Below are 24,356 nucleotides of genomic sequence, written 5' to 3' on the forward strand. Positions count from 1 at the left end.
TTTTGCCAGATATTATTCTTCCGGTTAAAGGTCACAACAGTTACCACGCAAAAATTGCACCAAGGTGGATGTTTCCTTTAATGCATCCATAGGAGAGCTTCCACAAGGATAGCATAGGACACTCTGAGTCAATGAGACAATCGATTCAATCCAGGAGACGACTGCTGCATTATAAGAAAAGCTTCTGCATTGCAGATGGCACATCTGTATACTATTACAGAGGGCATGATATACATGCATAATGTCATATACAGAGGTGCAAACAAGTCTCTACACTTGATACAGATACACGAATATGCACTTTATTTGACATATCTGCACATGTACGTGCAATTTCTAACGTGTGTACGTGCTATATGACCAATAGCAGCTCATCCCACACAAAAAGCTATAAGACTCCTCCATATTGACCCTCTGAGGTCTACTGCAGCTGACATCTGAAAGGCCCACTGAATAATTGATCACAGAGATCCTGATTGGTCTGCGGGGTCACATGATACATCTGCCCTGCTACGTTCATCACCAGGCAGCGGACAACCCAACCCCAGCGGTACGAAACTACCCATGACCTAGACAAGACCCAAACCGGTGAAGTCACAGTTGATTTATACGCACAACCACACACTTGCACATACACAACTAACCCTCTAAATGTTCATTACTCCACTGTGTGTGCAGATTAGGAAACCACACAATGGGCTGTTAAACAAAAGAGCTCGCACAATGAAATTTATCTCAGTCAGATTAGATGAGTACGGAACCAAGAGCTTGAAATTCTCCCAGCGCGTTCGCACTGATTGGCTAAAGAGCTGCAGTCGGATCTCATTAAGATCCAAGACAATTGCAGATGTGTTTTGCTCGTGCAGAACAATGCGAGGAGCATAATCACTCTAGAAATGCCCCGATAGACTGCAAACTGCCTTGTTTGTACAGATCTACAAGTAGTACTTCAGCCGCTAACCACATTTGGTCTCACATCAGATGTTCACATTTACACTCTGCTTGATTATCAACCCTTCTTTACTTACTGAGTGCAGTCATCTAACCCTCAGACCAACGCGAGGTGGCAGACAGTTTTTGAGAAGCTAATGGTTGGTATTATTTTGTCATTAAGAAGCTTAGGGGAGCAATATTCTCTCACCTTTGGTGGCTCACAGAGAGACATTTACGTAGGCGTGGTGGTTATAATGGTCTATTATTACAACAAGTCAGCACACGCTTAACAAATTGTTCATCTTCTGCAAAACGCTAAAAGGAAAAGAGCAGCCGTGGTGAGCTGATAATGTCACGACCATGAAAAGAATTCCTGTCAGTCAGCGGCACACCTGATTTATTTTTAGGCTCGCAGTAGGTGATGCTGGGTCGCGCTGTAGCAGCGGCCGCTTTCCTTCCACATAGTCTAATCTGCTACGAGGATTGTATGCGTATAGATGTGTGTGTGTGTGTGTGTGTTTGTGTGTGTTTAATCAGCAGAAAAAGCTGGATTGAGACTCAGTAATCAGGAAGCGGTCCCAAACCCCTTCGTTCTAATTGGTTATGACTGCTAGACAAGGGTAAGTGACAAACAGGCCAGCGAGGGTATTTTTAGCCGCTCCTAACCACAAACCAACAAAGTCAAGAGTGAAGCGAGGGAGGAGGGGAGGAGGTGGAGGGTGGCTGGAGATTAAACAAGCCTTGTGGTCTCTCCTGACTACATCTGATTACATTATGTAAAACAGCACATCCTGAGTTCAAAGAGCAACAAAACAGAGCGGCAAGAACTCAGGAATGACAAATGGGAAAGCCATGAGCACTGTAACCAAGACATTAATGTTACCATGTGGCCATAAATTAAAAAAAAAAAAAAAAAAACACTAACTCACCTTCTGTAGGCTGGTTGGATTCAGCTGGGTTTTGTCTATAATCTTCACCGCCACCTAAAGAGAGAAAAGGAGGACAAAGACAGAAGAAAACAGAGGAGGGGAGGGAAGGGGGATGAAGACAGGAGGAGATAAAAGATAAGCAAGATGTCAAAATTAACTCTCTATTTGTGTTTTGGTTGTGCAGTGAAAGCCTGTGTGGAAATGAACGATCCTCATTATTTCACTACTCCGCTGTGAGGTGGCTTTGTCAAAACATGTCACAACTGAATTGGTGCATTCAGCCTGAACACACCTTAAAGCTGCTCTATTCAGTAATTTGTGAGGAGATGAAGCTTTGATTGGCAGAGACAAAAAAAAAAAAAGCAGGACGATCTGTTTGTTCCTAGCGATGAATATGCTATAAAACAGGAGCTATTACACACAGACAAAGAGGGAGACAGAACGGTTGTGTGTTTGACTCTGTAGGTCGGTGATCTGCAGCAGCTCTGGCTGGGCAGCGGCCTCATCCATCCATCTCAGTAATCACCCCAAAGTGCACACCGAAAGACCTGCTCTCCTCATTTTCCCAGAGCTCAGCAGCTTTTACAAAACCACTAGCTGAGCCATTCTGCAGACTCACCAGGAAGCCAGTACATTATGCTGATAAGTGATTGACAGAGCAGTTTTACAATATAATGGGATTACGCTGCAATGCATATGAAACTGTCACCCCACAAACAATTAGTTTTTGTACAGAGACTTAAGATTGGCTAAATAAATATGAATGTCAATGTTTTAATTGGCAGTAAATCTTTTCCAGCCACACTAAGGAGAACATAGGGCTGGTTGGCTTTTGTGTCTTCTTCTTTTTAATGTTTTTTTTAGCCATTAATTGACAGAAACTTAATTTTTCACGACTTCATCTGCACACTGACCTACAGCATGTTGAAGCAAACATTCGTTATACACAGTCAGAAACACCCAAACATATATGATGGTGGCTTGTCTGAACAGGAAAATGTGAGGTACTCTTGATTCTGAAGGTGTGACGGTTTTGGCAGCACATTAAAAAAAAAAATCAATGAATAATATTTTCCCAAACTTCTGTTCTGCTTTTAAAAATTGAAACTGTTAGTAGCATCCTGAAGTAGCAGTCTGATTGGCATCTAATCAGTGCACACCTTTGATTTGTTTAATAGCAGCACAAATTGGTATAAAATGTTACATTTCTTGCAGACAATGGTCCAAATGTTGCATCACAAATCTTTGTAATTACTAAATTTGCATAGTATTAGTATAATGCATGACTTGGGTTGAAGTATTAGTCCAGATAAAGCTGTGATTTGTTGACTGAAGCAGAAGTTCGGGTATTTTTGCTATTTTAAAAACTCAGGTTGAAGTCTCTCTCTGGTTGTTGATTTCACTCCTAGAAACTCGGCTCTGTGCATCTAAGTTACACCCTTAGTAAATCTGATACGGAAAAAAAATCCCTTCCTACAGTAAAATGGTTTAGATGTAACTCTACACCACTGCTTCCTCTTGAATGTGCAGCTCTGTAAAGTTTGTCCTTCCATCCCTCACCACTCACTGCAGCCTGAGCACACCAGCTCACCCAGGACTCTGACGAAACACTATAAAACTACACTTGACAATGGAAAGTTATAATACGGGCTGTAATCGGTACGCTACAGTTTCAAGGAGTAAATGTTCAGAAATGCTCATGATGCATCTTCTATCATATAAAAAGTACCATATGGACGTGTCTTTAAGCGTTGCCATCAATCAAGTATCATAGTGGTCAAAGAGTCACACCATGTAATCACAACATACTCGGTTCGAATCCGGTCAGGAAACTGAATTACACCCATCTCTCACCAGATTTTCTTTCAGTCTCTCAACTAAATATCTCTGATGATGTGTTTCTCATTCCGAAAATGAATAAAACCACAAAGTACAGCCTTGGTAATTGTCTTCATCATCAATTAAAATACAGGACAAGAACTGAATGCCTGTACAGTTTTATACAGACACAAGGTCGCAAATCAGATTGACCAATTTAAATATCTAGTAAAATATTTTCTGAAAACTTACCGGTAATGGTTTTTTTAAAGTCTTCTGAGCTGTATAAAGAGACTCTCAAGTGCTGCTTTTTCACTCCCTTCTCCAAAATGTTCCATATTATGCTTTAAAACATTTTATTTTTTACCATTGTGCATATTCTAATACAGATACAGAGATTTCAACCCTGAACTCAGAAGCTCCTGTCTAAGGGAGGAAGGGGGGGAATAACTGCCTTTGAAGATAAATGATACCAAAACAGCACTAATTGCAATTTATCATAACAGCATTAGAGTGACTCTGGCCTTATGAGAGCTTAATAAGCATGCTTCAGTGGATGCAGACGCTGGCTCAAATCCCAAGCAGCCTGTTAAGGGGGGAAAACCAGAGAGCAAAATGCTGAGTCATGATGGAGAGAATACATGTTATTCATCCCGGGCCGGGTTTTCCCGAAGACCTCCAGTGCAAGTTGGCGGCACGTTTAATGCTATTTAGAAGCCGAGTAGCTAAACTCAAAATTTAGTGGCAGTAAAAAGTCTAGCAGGGAGAAGAGCAAGCAAAGTGAGAGTCGACAGAAAGGCGGACTATATGTAGAAGTATGCAGGTGGTGTCTATTTGTAGTTTCTCTTAGGTGGGCAGGTGCACAGACAGACTCCCTTCCTGTCACAGACAAAACTCAGGTGTGTGTCTGCAGAAGCTATGTAGGAGCCATCCTCCAACTTCTTATAATTCCTTTGAATGAGTCGGAAATATTCATTGCATTTCCTCTACGTGACACTGTGCAAATATTTAGCTTTTGTTTGCAGACTCGTAGATTTGCCGAATGTGCGGACGGCATCGCATCATACACCAAATTGCGTGTGCTCACTCTAATGGGTTTGAGGGTGAATAATTCAGCTCCACAGTGACAGAAGGGCAATGTGCATCACTGTTAATTATTCAGCGCGTTGGTAACACAGCGGCCATATGCTCCTCACCGTACGCAGGTCTTGTGATTGGGCGCGCTCATAAAACGCACGTGATTATTCCGGTAGAGGGGGAACTTCATCATAGCATCACTTGTGTGCTGAAGTGTTTTAACATGTTTCATTTCTCCCTCTGAGCTCTTTTTCCACAACCACAGGGAACTATTTTAGCGTAGCTCAGAGCATAAGGTCGCACTCTGACAAAGAGAAGAAAGGCATCACTGTTGTCAGGTAGGAAGCAGGCCTGTGTGGTATGTCTGAAACACTGCAACACATAAAAAGCAGAAGAGCATACATAATATCCTCTTTATGTTTCATGCATGCCAAAGCTAATCATTTTATGGAGATTGCAGACTATTTCTGACAGCAGAAGATCGATTCCGGCTTCCTGACACTGACATGTACTTCTTGAGCTGTGCAGTTTCAGCTGTATGTTCATGTTTGCACGTCTTTGTTCTTGTCTTCATGTCTATATTTGGCCCTCTGTGTAAATTTGTCTTCCGCTCTGCTGCTGTATATATCACAATATGACAAAAATGGTGATAAAAGTGGTCACATGTAAAGCAAAACCTTCAAAAGTTTTTTAACAACAAATGATTAAAGTCTAAAAGCTCATCTCTGTGCATCGGAGACACATATTTAGATGCTATTTTTTCCAATTTCCTGACTATAAGTGGCTGAGATGTAACCCTACACCATTGTTTCCTATATAATGCATGGATCTATAAACTCCCTGAAGCCTTCTCCATCTAACTCTCCCCACCTGCTGTAGCTGGAGCTCGTCAACTCACTGCTGCTCAAACAATGTCGAGCTACTCTGTGTTACACAATGTCCAGTTGTAATACTCGAATAGTTCAGCCATACGTGTTTGACCCAGAAACTGACTATGCGAAGAAGAAGAATGCCACAGAAAGCCCCACCCATTGAGCTGAGAGGACCGATTCTTAGGTTTAAGTATGAACGCCTGGAAATCTGTGTACTTATATGTCTCAGAGCATATGGACATTACACCAAGTTAAAAAAAAACAACAACTTGATTTTCACAGGTGTAAGAACAAAATCCTGTAAAATTCCTACATGATTTGGTCAGAAAAGTTCACAGAAATGTCATTAATTAAACTGATATTATGTCACCACCCGTCCCTGTTTACTAAAGGGACATGTATGTCAGGGGCGGAGCTAGACCATTTTCAGGGGGTGCTTGAGCACCCCTTAATTTTTTAAGCACCCCTAGAATTATTGGGCATTATTTATTTATGTTTATAATAAATGCTGAAATAATTATTAACAGTGTTATTTATTTTACCCTTTCAAACCAAATGTAAAATCTGGCAAAGTTCTCCCTAATTTGACCCCCCCCCCCTTTTTTGGATAATGGTTTGAGCCATTAAGAGATCGCAAGTTCCACTCTACTCTGCCGCTGCGCTGAATGCTGCTCCCACCCCGGTGTGCGTGTGACGGATCGAGCAGAGAGATTGACAGGCTAGCCAACAGAGCCAGCAACTGCCGGTGACTGCAACATTTACTTGGTATTTATACCCTGAAGTGAACTCACAAGTTTGTCCATGAAATCTGTATTTATAAGCCTGAGTTGTCTAAACAAACAATCCAGCTAGCCAGCTTGCCTTCAAGCTAGCGAATTTTACTCGTTTAGCCTCGCAAATCACAAAATGAAGCAAGCAATGCTTATGGCATGCCAAATATGAAGGTAACAAAAGGCTATTGTATTTTCAAACTGGTGCCATATCATTGTGTTATCAATGTGTTGTTTGTAGGCCGAGCGTCACAATGGATATTGGGGCATTTTTTTCCCAAGAAAACTCCAGCAAAAGCTTCAGGTAAGGTTTGGGGGGCAAAGCACAGAACACGAGCGGTGTTCCTGCATGTGTTCAAATGTTTATTTTGTGGCGTTAACTCAATTGCTAGCAGACATATTTTGAAAATCAAACTTCAAACGGTCAGCATTTTGAGAAGGACTATTTTGACTGTTTCTTGAACCAATGAATAGTATCTAAGAGAATGACTGAGCTCTGTTATGAATGCAGAAGAGCTGGCCGGGTGAGCCATCGCTTAACATTGGTCAGATGTGCGCCCCCCCCCCCCCCCCCCCCCGCGCCCAACAAGGTGCTAAGCACCCGGGGAGCTGAAAGTCTAAAACCGCCCCTGATGTATGTGCCTTTATATGTGCATGTATCATGTGCGTCCACATCCTTCAGCAGACAGAGGACACTGTCACTTAGAAGCGACTGCTGCACTGCCTCACCTCCCTTTGTTTTTTGGTCCTTTTGGTGTTTTTTTTTTTTTTTTTTTTTACACAGAGTTAAACCTTTATTCCTGAAAGACGTGAGGAAAATCTGCACTCGGTAAGAGACTCGCTGGGCTCAAGATGAGATAGCGTCAGTTTTAGTGGGTTATGTTCTTTCCACCTGTTTTCTCTCTCACTCTGATCCATGTCTTTGCATTCTGATGAGCCAGCAGAGGCTCTCAGGCACACAAAGCAGTGCCTGACCTTCTCTGTAAACAGTGGGCAGCATACTCAATCTGCCTGTTTAGCATGAGCATTAAAGGACGCAGAACGGATCAGACTGTAAGCGGTTGGACGTGTGTGCTCTCGGTGCTCTGATATGACCCTGTAGTTTATAAAACTGAGGGTGTTAAAAGGAGGAAAGAGACATAAGAGGACCTCAGAGGTGGATCAGAGCTGTCAGTGAGGGCTGTAGGTCCTGTTGAGTGAAAGACAGTGAACAGATCGCAGGTCATTGTTTTCTCCTCAGGGAAACAGGAGCTTTAATTACCAACACACCAAAGCAGGACGTCTATCACTCTGACAGCTCAGCACTGTATGACTGCGTGTGAGAGAGGAAGACAGATCTTGACCTGACTGAGAAAAATAACATGGTCAAGTGTGATAATCGCCTGACAGGAGATCATTCATTCTCTGACAAGGTTTAACACGGAACAAACTGATGTCCTGTTCGACTGTAATCTTTTTTATGAAAGAGTTGATAAAACAAAAAATAAATAAAAATCACACCAGCTTTTAGTCACATGCTGGCCTCTCTGGTGGAGGCATAAAATGAAACTTCAACCTGAAATACTTTTCTTTTAAGTGAGCCTTTTTGCCTCGTTTGAGAATTGGAACTCAATTCCAAGCCCAAGCCTTCGTTTTCCATCATCATAGGGGCGGCATGGCTCAGTGGGTAGAGTGGCCGTCTTGTAACTGGAAGGTTGCCGGTTTGATCCTCGGCCCGTTGAGCTCATGTCGAGGTGTCCCTGAGCAAGAAACCTAACCCCTAATTGCTCCTGATGGGTTGTGGTTAGCACCTTGCATGGCAGCTCCCACCATCAGTGTGTGAATGGGTAAATGTGACATATCATCATGTAAAGCGCTTTGGATAAAAGCGCTATATAAATACAACAATTTACCATCATGCTAAGCTCAGCATAGCTTTTAGACTGGCCAAAAAAAGCAAGTAAACATGAGTGTGGAAAGCTAGTAGTGTAGTATGTAATAGCAAGCCGCTAGAGTCAAGCTGATATAGCAAGTTTTGCTATGACTAATGCATCATTAACAGACCAAACGGTATATCACTTGTAGAATACAGATAAAAACTTGTCTCACCTCTCGTCCAGTCAGGACGTGTCGTGCCAGTTTTACTTTGGCGAAGTTCCCCTTCCCAATGGTCTTGAGAAGGCGGTAGTTGCCAATATGAGGGTGCTCCTCGGTGGAGGTGAAAGAGTTGCGACATCGCGGCAGGCTGTGGCGACTCGCAGACTTCGTCGGGGGGACCGGGGGTTCGACGAAACCGTCCACCGACGAGTGCTGCAGGGAAAAGTCACACATCAGAAGATCAGCGACATCCTCATTCTCTACCTGATGTAGACAGACGCACTACAAAGCTACAAGTCTGGCACACTCTCTAATTCCCTTCCTCCTCTACTCAGGCTGCACACAGACAGAATGCAGCAGAGTGATGCAGTGGATGTTCGTGTGGAGATATTCACTGTGCAAACACAAACCAATAACTGAGTCCCACAATTGGATCCAGAGTTTTACATGTGAATATGCCTCTGAGCATATATAAGAACATTTACAGAGAGACACAGAAAAATGTTCTCTGCTCAGTGGGGAAGTGTGTAGGAGAGAATCAGGTTCCCTCCTCTCCCTCTGTGGCACCTTAACCTCCTAACCTAAAGACCTTATCATCCACAAGATTCAATAACAGGAGACAATGAGCTCCTTTGACTGTGTGCCTTTGAGAAAACCTACTAAAATGTGCACTTTTTCTTATAACAAAGTTACCGGAGCCGCAGCTGAACCAGTCCCTGTAATAAGGCATGTGAAGGTGAATTAGGAACAGCTTGCTATAAGTACAATGCTGGCACAGGCTATGCACAGTCTCCTCTGGTCTGATTTGTCTCCTCTACAGCAGCTGCTGATGTCAGTCCAGGTCAGAGATCCCATGATCCTCTGCTCCTGAGCGCCACACCCAGCCGGAGAATAGAGCCTTGGTCTGGTTACCCAGGCTCCCCTGCTCCCGTTTCACCGGAGAAATGCTACACCCAGCAGGGCGCGCATCACCTTGGCTAACTTACATCCTGACAGGGGGAAAGCTGTGCTGTAAGCATGCAGTCTCCACAGACAGAGCAGACATTTACATTTAGATGGCAGCTAGAGACTGCATTTTTGCTTCTAATGCACCAAAAGCTTGTTTAGGTCAGCATTAAAGTGGCTTACACTTTCTTATTTGTGACTTCTGGTCTTTGGATCAACTTTACATCACATCAGTCATCCTTTAGCCACACGTGTTCACACCAACATACACTTGGCTTGGCTCCAGTATCTCCAAATTAACTGAGGAATGTTTGGACAGCCACATAAGTGACTTGGAGCCCTTATGCCTGATTAATGCACAAAGCTAGCTTCACTCATAAGTCCATTAACCTCCAACCACTGACTTTATGTCTTCAGGGAGACCAGACATAAAGAATAACACGCACCTATGCAGACGCACACACATAAAAATAAGAAAGCCAGGATGTAGCTGCTTCTATTTTGCTGCACTAAAAGCCACTCGTCTCTCTGAGTAATAAGATGTTATGCAATGCAGTTCAGCTGCTAGTGGGCCCTGGGGCTGCTGTGCTGGAGTCGAACAGAGGCAGACTGGGCTGGCTGGCTACTGCCGGTGATGTCGAGGCAGCGCTTTAATAGCCACCTAGCAGTTTATGTCTGTGGACGCAGCATTAGGCGGTTACATTAGCACTCCCCAATGCATTACTGAACACTGGTAAATCATCAGAGAAGGATTGTAGATCATCATGCAAAGTTAACATTAGGGTTTGTTAAGTTATATAACTTAACTAGGAGGAAGTATTTTATCCTCTGCTCTGGAATGTGGAGAAAAGATTTTTAAAAACCCTTTTTTTCAAATCTGGGAACAGATAAACCATTTAAACAACGCTTCCAGCCATTTCCAGTTTGTGCTTGTAACACATCAGAATATAAGGAGGCTTCTGTTTCCAGGAAAAACACCCAGATATGTCACAGCCTGTCAGCATTACAGCAGTCCTCATCTGAACTGATCTCCAAAAGAGCCATTTGATTATGATGCTGTGCGCCATAAGCAGGAGTGGGTGGCTGTTCATAAACATTCCTTCACACAGTGAGTGAGAAATCTGCGCCCATTTAAGTCATTTGTCTGGCCCTGTGAACATAAAGCGATGTGTGCCGCTTCAGCTTCATCAGTGTCGTGGCGGCAGAATGGTGAATAACAACACGCTCCCTCCTCCTCCTCCTCAGCACCGAGCGTGCAGTTACAACGGGGCCCAATAGGTGATGGATGTCACATTGCGATGCTACCGAGCGTTGCAATTGAAAAGTAGGGCAACATCCTCCCCCACCCTCCCTAAATATTGACGTTGTGGACTAGAAAATACCCCCAGCTTGCACGAGAGGAGCAACACCGTTTCCCTCACAGGCCACAGAGGCAACGGTTTCGTTCTCCGGCCACATAGTACTGACGCAGTGCGTTGTTTGGGGCTATTGTGCACAGAAAGTGGGACAGACAGAACCGTGGCCGCACTTTAATTCTAGGTTATTCCACGCTCGTGTTATTCCCAGTGAGAAGGGTGAGCGGAAAAAGCTGGAGAGCTCATTGGTCGAGCAACCCTGTAGCCTCCAGAAGCATTAACCTGCAACCGACCAGTGCGCAAAAATAACCACCACATCCCCGGGTACTATTGTTCCCTCTCTTGCGCGTAACCAAACCGGCGTCCTCCCCTCCTTCCTGCCTTCGTTCCTTCCTTCCCACGGCCCCGGACACTTACATTCTCGGTGTCCCGTTCGTTCACCGTGGGCAATGGCGTTCTGGTCGACATCTTGTGTTGCTTCGCAGGCCCGCTCGGCGATGCAGCGGGGCTGGGCAGAGCAGAGCAGACGCGGCTGCGGTCCGTCGGAGGAGGGGGGGAGAGAGAGCGGTGCCTCTTGTCTCTCTCTACATCCCCTGTAAACACCGCAAACAAGCGGCCCGGTGTGCGTCCTTTTACCGCAGCATAGCGAGCGCAGGGCCCAGCCGGCGCGCCAGATTTTCTTATTGGCTTTGTGCACTTCCCTTTCAGGTAGGCTGGTGGCAGACAGAAAGGGAGGAAAGAGAGACAGAGAGAGAGAGAGAGAGAGAGAGAGAGAGAGAGAGAGGGAGGGAGGAAGAGAGAGAGAGGGGGGCAGGCCAGGAAGATGCGTCGATAGCGGATGGGTCTGTGCAGCTCATCTCAAACCTCCCACCAGGAAGGATGGAGGGATTTCTCTCTCTCTCTGTGTTACGCACAGACTCACTTTGACTTCTCTTTGCAGCTCATCATTCAAGTCACCTGAAAACAGATCAGTGTTTGTCACGGCGTGCACACGCACCATACTACTTCTAAATTACCATACAGAAATAATTCATCATGCAATCTCATCATTAATGTAATAACAGTTACATTTACATGATTTTCTTACACCTCCTTGTAATTTAAATCTGATCTTCCCAAGCAATCCGGCGATTTACTCCTTCATGTGAATATGACAATGAGGTGTCAAGAGAGAGGCCTAGCTCAGGCACAAAGCCTGTCACCCTCTAAACTGGACAGACTTTGCCATCTGTTGGATCATTTCAGCATTACACCCCCTCTCCTCACTAATCCTTCACTTCTAATTAATAATGCAACAGTTATTTTGTCTGGGAGTGAGTAGGAAGCAAGATATGCACCCTCCAAGGTGCAGCTTTTTGTATTTTTCATCCATGACATCATTACCTGTTTATTTCCAAGGTGTGGCGGTGACGACGTGACATGCGCACACGCGGTTTGTCCACTAGGTGTCAGGCTGTTACTGCTCATTGAGTAATCCTCAATCAATGTCATGCTGACTCCACTTTCTCAGCTTCCATCCTCTTGTCTGATCAGTTCTGAACGCACTGCCATGTCATGTTGCAGGGAGGCACACGCAGTGTTAATGCCCATTATTGTGTGTCTTGTGTGAGATGTCATGTCTTCTTTGTCTCTGAGGCATTGTTGTGGAATTCAGGCAGACAGTGCACCTTACTGGGTGTTACATGACTGATGGTTTGTCTCACACAGCAGAGAGGCCCCAGCAGTAACAATGGACACAGCGTGACATAACTTGTCACAATAACTGATGGATACAGGACCTGAAAGCCACTGAGAGCATTAGGTCTGTTTCTGTGGTTTTGAGGAATCTGTAGTTTATTTTCCACTCGCCAACTCGCTCCTGTGGCATCACAAAAGACCTCCTGCTCCCCATCAGCAGTCATGTAGATACATTTCACTGAAAAATCTTATATCTTAATAATGTTTCTCTCTTGTCGTTGGAGCTACCAGAACAAAAATGTGAAGAGATAAGATGGTTCAGCAAAACAAAAAGGGTCCAACACTGAATCTTGGCATCTAGCTGGGCATTTTTGGAATTCTGCATCTGATCCCAGCATGGATCGGATCCCAACATAGCAGATCTTATCCTCTCTGAGCCCTAACAACTGGGACCAGCTAAATTATCCCAGCAAGACACATCCTCTTACTACTAATAGTGAGATATTTGGCTGCATTTGAGTAGTATCTATTTTAGATTTGATAACATTTATCTAGTCTTAAGTGTAAGAATTCATACATTTCTGCAGAAAATGAAAATGAAATACAATTTTGTTTCTGTTCATCAGAAAGTTAAATTTACCCTGAAAACAATCAATGCAACACAGCTTCCTCTTGAGGTATTGGATTAAAATGAGGCCTCCAGTAATTCTCCAGTGTTAAAACATCTTCAGAGATCACTTAGTCCGTGCCTGGGATTTGCATTCTCTACCTGAGCTGCACTGCTGTGGAATGTAATGGGCACTGACACTGGTTTAATGAGTGCATGTACACCCAAGGCCAAATGCAATTACATGCTCTCACAGGCAACCATCAAAAAAAGAAGGCAGCTGTTAAGAGCCATTCATCGCGGATGGTCATGCAGTTAACTGTATTTGCAGGACAGGGGGTGAGAGGAAAGAGTAGAAAGACAGAGAAAGAGGCGGGGGAGAGAGGCTAAACTCATTATGAGAGAGATAGTGGAGTAGCATCTGTCAGCACTGGCAGTTTACCATATCTGCTTTTGCCTGACTCAGTTTCACCAGTGAGAGTGGAGCCATGCTCTCTGGTCCGTAGAAATGTTTGCACACATCCTGCAGAAGTGTGGGAAATATCAGGAACAGCCTCTGCAGGAAAGGAAAATGTTTTGTAGAGGTTTGCTAGCCGACATTTACCCATTTTTGCACGTTTGTGCCTCTCATCTGTTGCCATTACACAAGACTTAAACCTTCATTATCTCAAAAAGAAATATCCAGTGGGTTATTTATATTTATCTATATATAGTATATATTTGAGTTATATTGGAATCGGGAAATGATGTGATTATTATATCAATACCAACTGACTGCATCACCATCTGCTCAGTGGGGATGCATACTCTGCTGCATGTGCTGCAGACAGTGCAACATGATTGAAATATTGGATTAAAGCTGCTCTGTTGCTCAAACTATGTGAGGACACCATTTCTAAACTACCCCAAGCATCTATTTAGGCAAAACATTAAAAAAAAAAAAAAATTCTTATCAGTGCATAATCAGCACCAATACCCAATACCAATATACAGTGGGTACGGAAAGTATTCAGACCCCTTGAAATTTTTCACTCTCTGTGTCATTGCAGTCATTTGCCAAAATCAAAAAAGTTCATTTTATTTCTCATTAATGTACACTCAGCACCCCATCTTGACAGAAAAAAACAGAAATGTAGAATTTTTTGCAAATGTATTAAAAAAGAAAAACTGAAATATCACATGGTCAGAAGTATTCAGACCCTGTGCAGCGACATTCATATTTAACTCACATGCTGTCCATTTCTTCTGATCCTCCTCGAGATGGTTCTGCTTCTTTATTGGAGTCCAGCTGTGTTTAATTAAACTGATTGGACTTGATTAGGAAAGGCACACACCTGTCTATATAAGACCTTACAGCTCACAGTGCATGTCAGAGCAAATGAGAGTCATGAGGTCAAAGGAACTGCCCAAGGAGCTCAGAGACAGAATTGTGGCAACGCACAGATCAAAGATCACTGTGGCTGAGCTCCAGAGATGCAGTTGGGAGATAGGAGAAAATTCCACAAAGTCAACTATCACTGCAGCCCTCTACCAGTCGGGGCTTTATGGCAGAGTGGCCCAACGGAAGCCTCTCCTCAGTGCAAGACACATGAAAGCCTACATAGAGTTTGCCAAAAAACACATGAAGGACTCCCAGACGGTGAGAAATAAGATTCTCTGGTCTGATGAGACCAAGATTGAACTCTTTAGTGTTAATTCCAAGCGGTATGTGTGGAGAAAACCAGGCACTGCGCATCACCTGCCCAATACAATCCCTACAGTGAAACATGGTGGTGGGAGCATCATGTTGTGGGGGTGTTTTTCAGCTGCAGGGACAGGACGACTGGTTCCAATTGAAGGAAGGATGAATGCGGCCAAGTACAGAGATATCCTGGAGGAAAACCTCTTCCAGAGTGCTCAGGACCTCAGACTGGGCCGAAGGTTCAACTTTCAACAGGACAATGACCCTAAGTACACAGCTAAAATAACAAAGGAGTGGCTTCAGAACAACTCTGTGACCGTTCTTGACTGGCCCAGCCAGAGCCCTGACCTAAACCCAATTGAGCATCTCTTGAGAGACCTCAAAATGTCTGTCCACCAACGTTCACCATCCAACCTGATAGAAATGGAGAGGATCTGCAAGGAAGAATGGCAGAAGATCCCCAAATCCAGGTGTGAAAAACTTGTTGCGGCATTCCCAAGAAGACTCATGGCTGTACTAGCTGAAAAGAGTGCTTCTACTCAATATTGAGCACAGGGTCTGAATACTTATGACCATGTGATATTTCAGTTTTTCTTTTTTAATAAAGTTGCAAAAATTTCTACATTTCTGTTTGTTTGTTTTTTCTGTGAAGATGGGGTGCTGAGTGTACATTAATGAGAAATAAAATGAACTTTTTTGATTTTGGCACATGGCTGCAATGACACAGAGAGTGAAAAATTTCAAGGGGTCTGAATACGTTCCGTACCCACTCTATCTGTGTTCAAAATATCTGTGATAGGTCAATATACTAGGCTCTAGTTATAATATCATACATGTATGCATAAATATACAGAATGAAAATTCACTTTATTCATTATGGTTTAAGTTGAATTGATAAAGGTACTTCACTGATTTAGCATTGCACGTCCATATTTTAAAAAATTGCAGATTTTCTTCTTATTCTATGTTATTTTTTTCAAGTCAAAACTATGGAACTTAATCATCAACAGTTCAGTTAAGTTGGAGACTTGGGTGTATTGTGCCTGTAGCTTTTAATGTAGCCTTAAACCACTGGTGTCAAACAGAGATGAGACACACACTGCCGCCCCCGGGTTTTTTTCATTTTCCGACTTGTAGTCTTCAGGCCTAAGTTTATCAGATTTCACACAGCTCCCTCTGGAGACACGGAAGGCTTCATACAACTTATTTTCACATATGCAGCAGTTATTCCTAGTTAACAGACTTCAAGTGTACAATCAAATGAATACACATTACATAAAAACAAAGCTGTAGCTTAAAAGACAAATCATTTTGATGAGATACAGATGAAATATTTTTTATCCAGGTAATTTGAAGAGTCTCCTCTGGCTTTTTTGAACATTACAGTATTTATTTTGTTTGTGGTTCATATGTAGTGTTAATGGGTAATGAGAGACACAAACTGTGGCAACCTCAAATTAGACTTATGGTGAATTTCATCTTGGTGAAACATGTGCCATCATGATTAGGACCCATTTGGAAATATGTGGTTAAGTTTGGATTAATGTAAAGTCTGAGGTTTTTATTTAAAATTACTATTGTCTCAGCAAATGTTGCAATTCTAATCAAAACTCATCACTTTCAGCTAAAATGCATAAAAGTAATACAAATGTAAAAAAAAAAAAAAAAAAGCCATCAACAGACATTCCTGCTTTAGAAACCTGTTAACTGCACACCTTACAAGGCAGAGCTTGCTCTCTGCTGTCTGCTCTGACAAGTCAATAAAACCCACTGGTATGCTGAACATTTTTGGAAGGCAAGATAGATATGAGGCTGTGGTGGAATTTGATCAGGCAGAGAGCCAGCCTTCTGTTCATTACAGAGCTTTCCAGCAGCAACACACCCTCCTGGTGAGCACACCTCAACCTGAGGAAAAGTATTACTGACTGGCATGTCAGGAGCTCATGCCCACCCTTAACCTCCCCTCACCTGCTTGTCTTCATTGCTGTCACACATGCATGTATTCACGCCCACACACGCTACATACAGCACATACACGCGCGCGCACACACACACACACACATCATGTACTAGTTCTGAGTTCTCCCAAGTTGCATTGGGAGGGATCTCAGGGAAGTGGAAAATATGAAAAGACTTGAAAATCCAGGGCAGATGTCAAACAACAGGGCAGGAGAAATGGAAGTGGGTGTAAGTGAGAATCTCAAGACTGCAAAACTGTGTGTGTTTTGGTGGAGTGTTTTCTGCCACTGTTGAAAATACTTTTTAATTAACTCCATTTGACTAAACTGCATGTGTCCAACACTAACATTTCAAGCACTTTAGGACAGGATCTCTTAATGGCCAATATGAAGAAAAGGACTTGAAAAAACTGTGTACTTATTTATTGGTGAACTGCAGTTGGGTATGAAGGAGGGGGTAGCATGCGTGTGAGGAAGCCCCCCTCTAACAGCAACCTTTCCTGTAGGATCATCTCCCTTGAGCTATTTTCTGCTTCATCTTGACTTTGGATCAATCAGAACACATCTGGCAGACTCGCTCTCCATCTTCCAGAATCGGTCCATATGCATTATAAACTGAGTTACTGCTGAAGGTTTAATTAATGATTACTACTCTTCCAATACATTATTTGGATAGCACCTTTAAAAAACAAAGTTGCAAAATGTTTTACCATAAAAATAGTTATTGCAAGTAAAAAAGGAACAATCCATGTAGGCAGGAAGTTCCACAGCTGAGGTTCACTAACAGCAAAAACTATAGTCACCCTTAGCAAAAAACTGTGACTTTAGAGCCCTAAGTAAGGCCCTGTTGGAAGATCTCAGAAAGCGAAAAAGCACACATGGAGTTAGCAGATCACAAGTGTAGATAGGATTTTGACCATTTAAGACTTTAAAATCAAACTTATCAGTAAGCAGTGAACTGCTGATACCACCAGATACGGCCAAAGTGCATTGCTCTTGGTCAGCTGTCTCACTTGGGCAAAGCAAGTTGGCACAACTTTGGTCATCTGTGCATCAAAAGACAACTCCGAGCCAAAAATAACATGTAGATTGTAGGCCTTTTCACAAATACTATTTGATAAGGGACGTAGACTAGAGGAGAGATTGTTGATGCTGTTTGACCTGGGCCCAGCTCAGGAATGTCTTGAACATTTTGTTTTAATTTCAGCAAGGTAGGACATAACATGAGAGATATTAGCAGTGCCAAGCTTTAAAGGGGCATACAATTGGGAGTCATCTGCGTAGAAGTGCAATTCAATGCCATATCCACTCATGATATGCTCCAGGTGTAGCATGTATATGTGAACAAGAGGGGACCCAAAATAGACCTCTGAGGGACCCCATTGGGGAGAGGAGCACAATAGGAAGAGGAATCTCTAAACATTACTGAGAAAAACTGTTTGACAGTTAGAAAATGAACAAAACCAGAACCACATGACTGATGCCAAAATTCTTCAGATGCCTGGTCGACTGTATCCAAGGCTGAACTGAGGTCAAGGAGAATTCAAATAATTGGTGATGGACAGTTTGCCAGTCCATCCCAGAGCTAAAACAGGGACACAGACAACCATGTACACTCACATTCACACCTATGGTTAATTTAGAATCACCAGTTAACCAATCATGGATGTCTTTGGACTTTGAAATGAAACCAGAGCACACAGAGAAAATCCTTACAGACGTAGGCATTCTATCATTATCATTATCTACACCTATACTTTTCTTTTTCAACATGTAAAATGTCATATCAAAGGTCGTCCCACAAAAATGTAATCCTGTCTAATTACACTTCTGCTCAGGTCAAAGGATTAATGTGAGGTGACCAAATTGTTATGAACTATCAGCCGTGCTAATGGTGCAAGTTGTCCTGCCCTGAAGGGCGCAACAAAAGCAACAGCAGATTGAGAAAGATGCCAGTCAAGCACAGTCATGCCCAGCAGTCTGGAGCTGAGGTCTAATAGAGCAGTGTAAGTTAAGGCACCTGTGTGGGCTCACAATAAGGAAATCAATTAATCATTTGCACCATTTTTAACAAACAGCAGGGTAGCTACCAGTTCCTCACAGTGTGGCAGTGGTTTTAGCGTGGGATCTACTGTTCAACTTGCATCTTTATTGTACAATTTAATGTACAAAATGGAACAACACATAAAGCCTTTTTCCAATGAGTTTCTTCTAATTTTAAGAAGTGCGTTATGTGGTCTTTCTCTATTGTATGCATGGCCTGTTATGCTTTATCTTTTACTTTTTCTTATGTGTGTGTGCAGCACACTAAGGCTCCTCTAAGTAAAGAAACACTTCCGTACAATTAGCTCCAGGTTCAAGACACTTCCTCTTTTGACCCAGCGGCTAATGATAAACACTACATTGTGCTGCGGAGAAATACAAACTTTTTCCCTGTTATGAACTTGTATCATAAAAGGCAATGCCATTTACTGTTACTGTACTTGGGGATAATTATCATCCATGTATATCATGTTTTCCCTTGTAATTATGTCATAATTCAAAGGCTTCCCTGGCAAGCTAAAAACGGTCAGGTACGTCATCATATAACAAACTCTTCTCTGAGGACTGGGCCTATTAATTGTCAGGATATAATTACATTCACAACACCCCGGGGGCCCGTCTCGTTCAGTCATCTCAGAGTTACTGCTCCAAACTATAATTAGAGAATGTAATCACACAGGTATGGACCTCCAGGATTTATTTTTCAGCCTGACTGAAAGCTGATTGAAACGACATCTGTGGCTGGGTACCAGGCAGGGAGTGTTTATGATCTGGCACATGTTCAACAGCCACATGCAGTGGCACCAGGCGGCATACCATACCAGCAAAGTTCTCGATTTACATACACAAACATGCACACATGGATGGGTGGTTCTGCTAATTTGTTTGACGTGTGTAAATTCTTGTTAGCTTAGTGATTTCTGAAGTGGCATGCATCTGCATTATGTTTGTGTGTCCCCCTGTGAATGCCCTTGTGTGGTTGTGCCACCCTCCTGAGGCACTTTTTGCCAGTGCTAACAAGTGACCTCATCCCATTTTGTCTTTCCGATCTCAAATGCCATCCAGTAAACTACTCATTTCTCACCTCTTCATGCACTCCTTCTCTCTCTCTCTTACCATTAAAACACCTCTTACCCCTCTCCCTGACACCCGCTCTCAAAGAACTCAAGACAGGCAGGGGTGAACATAAAGTAACTGCACACTATGAAGTGATTGTGAGAGATTTCCCAGTGAGAAGTGGTTAATCACTGAGTTTTGACAACATTTTTGTGATGTGGGCCGTGGTTTAAGACCAGGGAAGTGTGAGGCTAGTGAATGTCTAAATTCATGTAGTTCTGCTGCACAGTAAAGGTTGCTTTTCCATGTCATTGGTGGGTTTTAGGTCTAGTTTTTATTGATTTGTTATGTTTTCACTTCAGTAGTGGCTGACTTCAAGGATAGCAACACCGGTCAGTTCATCTGTGAACTAGTTTTTGCCATCACTGCTCTGGCCAGTGGGTCGAAGGGTCATCCTGACTTCATAAATGGCCTTGTACTAGTAAAGCAATGAACAGGGCTCTGAGAAGTAAAACCCAAGAGCCTCAGTTAAAGGCAACAGACCTTCTCTTTTTGGTTCTTCAGGATGTTTTACCTTCAGTCCAAAAGGCTTCTTTATTTCCAACTGGCTGATGGGAAGACTCAGATACATTGTATATTCTATCACATGCTCAATGGCCCAAGGTGAGCATGTTTTGAGGCATGAATGTTTGAAAAACTGCCAAGTAAGGAATAACTCTAGATGCTAATGGTGTTGAAATTTTCTGGGTTGATCTGAAGACTGCATTACGAGTACCTGATAAGTGGTTTTGTAGATCTCCTTATCTATGCAGAAAAGATGGTCCAGTTTAACATAGTTGGTTTTGTTCACTCCTCTCAAACCATCTCTCTTCTCAACAGCCATCTCTAAAGAGAGAAGGGGGTCTATTACACCACTTTTCTAGTTATTACAGTGCTGTCTTGATCATCTTCAGCGCTGAAATGAAGAAGCCCCTTTAGATGAAGGGTGAAATGTCTTCAAGAACCTAAAAATCTCTGGTTGCCTTCTACTACAGCTGTTAGGATTACCATGACCTGGATGACAAGGAGTCAACACAGACTTAGAAGTAAACTATTGTTCCTAATGTGTTCCAGTCAGGGCCATGGAGAGTCTGGGCTCATGTGTAATGTCTAAAGAATAATCTTGGTTGGGCATGCAATGAGCTCTGTGAGAAGAAATATAAAGTATTTCACAAGATGTTTAGAATAAGGAAGATGAGACCATTCTCCACTTGTACATCATCTCTGATTTTTCCCAATTGAGCTTCTAACAAGTCAAGATTTTTAATCTATTCCTTGGGTCTCCTGCGTTTTTTGACTCAAGTCAGTTTCATCCACCTGCTTACTTAAATACCATTACACTGTCCACCACTTTGGTCCTCACTGAAATATCTTAACTAATGCAGGAATTAAGATAGAAATTCAGATGCATCTAATCTTCCTGATGAAGCCTGTCCTGTGAAAAATGTCAACATCTACCAGATGGATTGCCATAAACTTTAGAACATATACACATTATACAATTGGTGTTCCCATACAATTTTAGTTTAATGATCCTGCATTTTTCTTCCACCTCTCAATCACCATTGGTGGTTTTGTGACAAATGTCTCCTTTTAGATTAAAGGGGCACCGAGGAAGATTTTTATGCTCGTAACAAAGCCTCATATTAATGTGGATGAATCTTCGTTATTTACACTTATTAATGCCCCCATTTTCGATTCATGAATCATTTTGGTTTTGTAAATATTTGTATTTTATTATTTTTTTTGTCGACTTGTCCAGAATTTCCTGTGAGAGACGAGCGATTTACAGCAAATACGGTGCGTGTGCGCTGACGGAGCGTAGCAGAGCAGAGCTAGTTGTTTTTAGCAGTAGCAGAGTGGAGAGTTGGTTCAGAAGACGGCACACATGGAGCGCAAAAGGAAGCGAACAGAGCAAAGTCTGCTAGCAAAAAGGTTGTCAGATCGACAACGAAGCAAAAGAAAAGTTCATCTTGGACAGGCATTTCAGAGGTGGAGAGAATTCCGGGAGCAAAAAGGAATCGAAACAGATGCTGAGCTGGCTGTGCTTCTCCTAGACAGGTACGTAACTTCAGCTTTTTGTAAGTTTGATATAATTCTTTTGTGTGTGTTGCTTGCGATGTGTGGTTAGTAGACTATGGGATTCGTTTGACTGTGACTGGTTTAGTTGACTAACTTTGTGGCAAAAACACTGTGTGGGTATTGGCTAATGTAACGTTAGCTCGGAGCTAACGTTCGGTTAACTCCGTAGCTCGGAGCAGCTTTGACAACTCGGTTTTACAACATTAGACCACGGAGTCATTTACACACGTTATTGTTCAACAATGATTTCAACTCCGCCGGCTTTCCTGAGGCTCACTCGCTCATTTATGACGGTTTGCGACAGTGCGCACCGAGGCTCACGTCAAATGTAGGCAATGCTCAGCCCGGTCTCACGGGGATTCGTGAAACTGTCACGTCAGTTTTTGTTTCGTGCGCACCAACACGATGTCGTCATGTTTTTTGTGCCGCTCACCACGAGCGAAACCCGCTGTGGTAATCACATCTGAAAGTGGTTTATACCGGCAGATTCATGACGATCTAAGCTGTCCATCGGCGTTTGCTTCAGCCGCCGGACATTCTTTAAATTCCTATGCAAATTCGGCGGATTCATGACGATTTAAGCTGTCCATCGGCGTTTGCGGCCGCCAGACATCCGGCCGTAAGCGCCGATGGACAGCTTAAATCATCATGAATCCGCCGGTATAAACCACTTTCAGATGTGATGTCCGGCGGCCGCGGCGGTGGCCGCAAACGCCGATGGACAGCTTAGATCGTCATGAATCCGCCGAATTTGCATAGGAATTTAAAGAATGTCCGGCGGCCGCAAACGCCGATGGACAGCTTAGATCGTCATGAATCCGCCGGTATAAACCACTTTCAGATATGATTACCACAGCGGGTTTCGCTCGTGGTGAGCGGCACGAAAAACATGACATCGTGTTGGTGCGCACGAAACCGAAACAAAAACTGACGTGACAGTTTCACGAATCCCCGTGAGACCGTGTTGCAATGCTACACTTCCGCTAAAATCTTCCTCGGTGCCCCTTTAATTCTTGTGAAATTTGGTGCTGTTACGATTGTGGGAGTGGAGAACCCAAGCACAGACAAACAGACAGGTGAAGTGGTGATAATGAAAAGGGTTTTTAATTCAGCAAAACTCCAAAAACACAGTAACTGTGACCAGAACTGGGAAAGCAGGGCAGAAACCAAATTAACTAAGGCTATGGAACAAAAACGCTCAATATAACAAAACTAAGGGGAAGTACTCACACCATGAAGGAAACTCATAATCGAGGGGGCAAAACAGACCGAGGTTGATCCAAACGACGAAGTCTAAGGGGGGTAATCCATGAAGGGGAAGAAGCAGAAAAGTCCAATAAACATGCACAGTCCAGAGGTAGGAAATCTTGTGGGGGACAGCGGCTGTGGCAACATGTGATTGAGGCAATGATCCAGCAAAGACTGAGGGAAGCAGAGGGCTTATATAGCTGACGGTAACAGGTGAGTGAAGTTAGCTGATTGACTGCAGCTGATGCCCATGCGGCAATCAGCTGGCAGAGCCAGAAGGGCGAGTGACCGGGGGAGAGAGACAGGAGGGAAGGACGACAGACAGAGGGAGCCAGAGGTAAACAAGCCAAAAACACACACAGAAGGGCAACCATAACCATAACCATAACAGGTGCAGATGCCAATGCTCAACACAGGAAGAACTGCAAAGACATTGGCAAACCAATGAATTTTCATCAAGTGTCATTATTAGGGTTCAATATTTTGGTTTATGACCAAATATCTACAAAACAAATGGCATTATTCCAGTTAGCCTCAGCTGTACATTGTGTTTAGTGCTACTTACGAAAGGTTAGTATGCTCACATGAAAAACTAATATGTTATCAAGCTAATGTCCAATCAGAGCAGTTTATTAGGATCCTCATATTAATACTGGGTTGGGTTTTCCCTTTGCTCTCAAAACATTCTCAGTACTTCACAGCACTGATTTCACAAGGTCTTGGAATGCCATGTTGACATGATTGCACTGCATAAATTCTTCACATTTGTGGGCAGCACATTTATGCTTTGAATCTCCTGATCTGAAACATCCCAAAAGTGTTTGAGTGGATTTGACTGTTCATGAACCCAGTTTGAGAAGACTTTTTCTTTGAGAAAATTACCTTTTATCACGCTGGACGTAGCCATTAGACATTTGTGGCCAGAACAGACAGACCATGGCATTCAAACAATAACTGACTCATGTCAAGTGTGGCAATAACATTCCCTACATTATTATGCTGCCACCACCAGCCTTGACTATTGACACAAGGCAGAATAGGCCTGTGGTTTTATGCTGCTGATGCCACCATGTGCAGCCTCAGCGAAAACCAAGATTAATCGCTGCTGAATGTTAACAGCTCTCTATGATCCGATCCCAAAAATGTTAAAAAGTATAAAACCGGCAAGGAGCAGTGGACTGTTACATCAC

At 43.1% G+C, this 24,356-nt stretch overlaps 1 protein-coding gene across 4 annotated transcripts in view; it reads right to left on the minus strand.

The window, feature by feature from the left end:
- The window catches only part of mark1 (MAP/microtubule affinity-regulating kinase 1), a 33,050-nt gene extending 21,405 nt beyond the window's left edge, over nt 1–11,645 (minus strand). Inside the window, exons 1-3 of one of the 4 annotated variants that reach the window (XM_022212173.2) lie at nt 11,193–11,645; nt 8,488–8,688; nt 1,863–1,916 (exon numbers count right to left, since the gene is read on the minus strand). In XM_022212173.2, coding sequence (XP_022067865.1) covers nt 1,863–1,916; nt 8,488–8,688; nt 11,193–11,243 — 306 coding nt within the window. In that variant the 5' untranslated portion in view covers nt 11,244–11,645. The remainder of the gene's footprint in view (nt 1–1,862; nt 1,917–8,487; nt 8,689–11,192) is intronic. The other 3 variants (XM_022212189.2, XM_022212181.2, XM_022212196.2) reach the window with 3 other exon arrangements.
- Between the last annotated feature and the right edge of the window lie 12,711 nt (nt 11,646–24,356).

This window comes from Acanthochromis polyacanthus, chromosome 15 (assembly GCF_021347895.1).
Source record: "Acanthochromis polyacanthus isolate Apoly-LR-REF ecotype Palm Island chromosome 15, KAUST_Apoly_ChrSc, whole genome shotgun sequence".
NCBI classification, from domain to species: domain Eukaryota; kingdom Metazoa; phylum Chordata; class Actinopteri; family Pomacentridae; genus Acanthochromis; species Acanthochromis polyacanthus.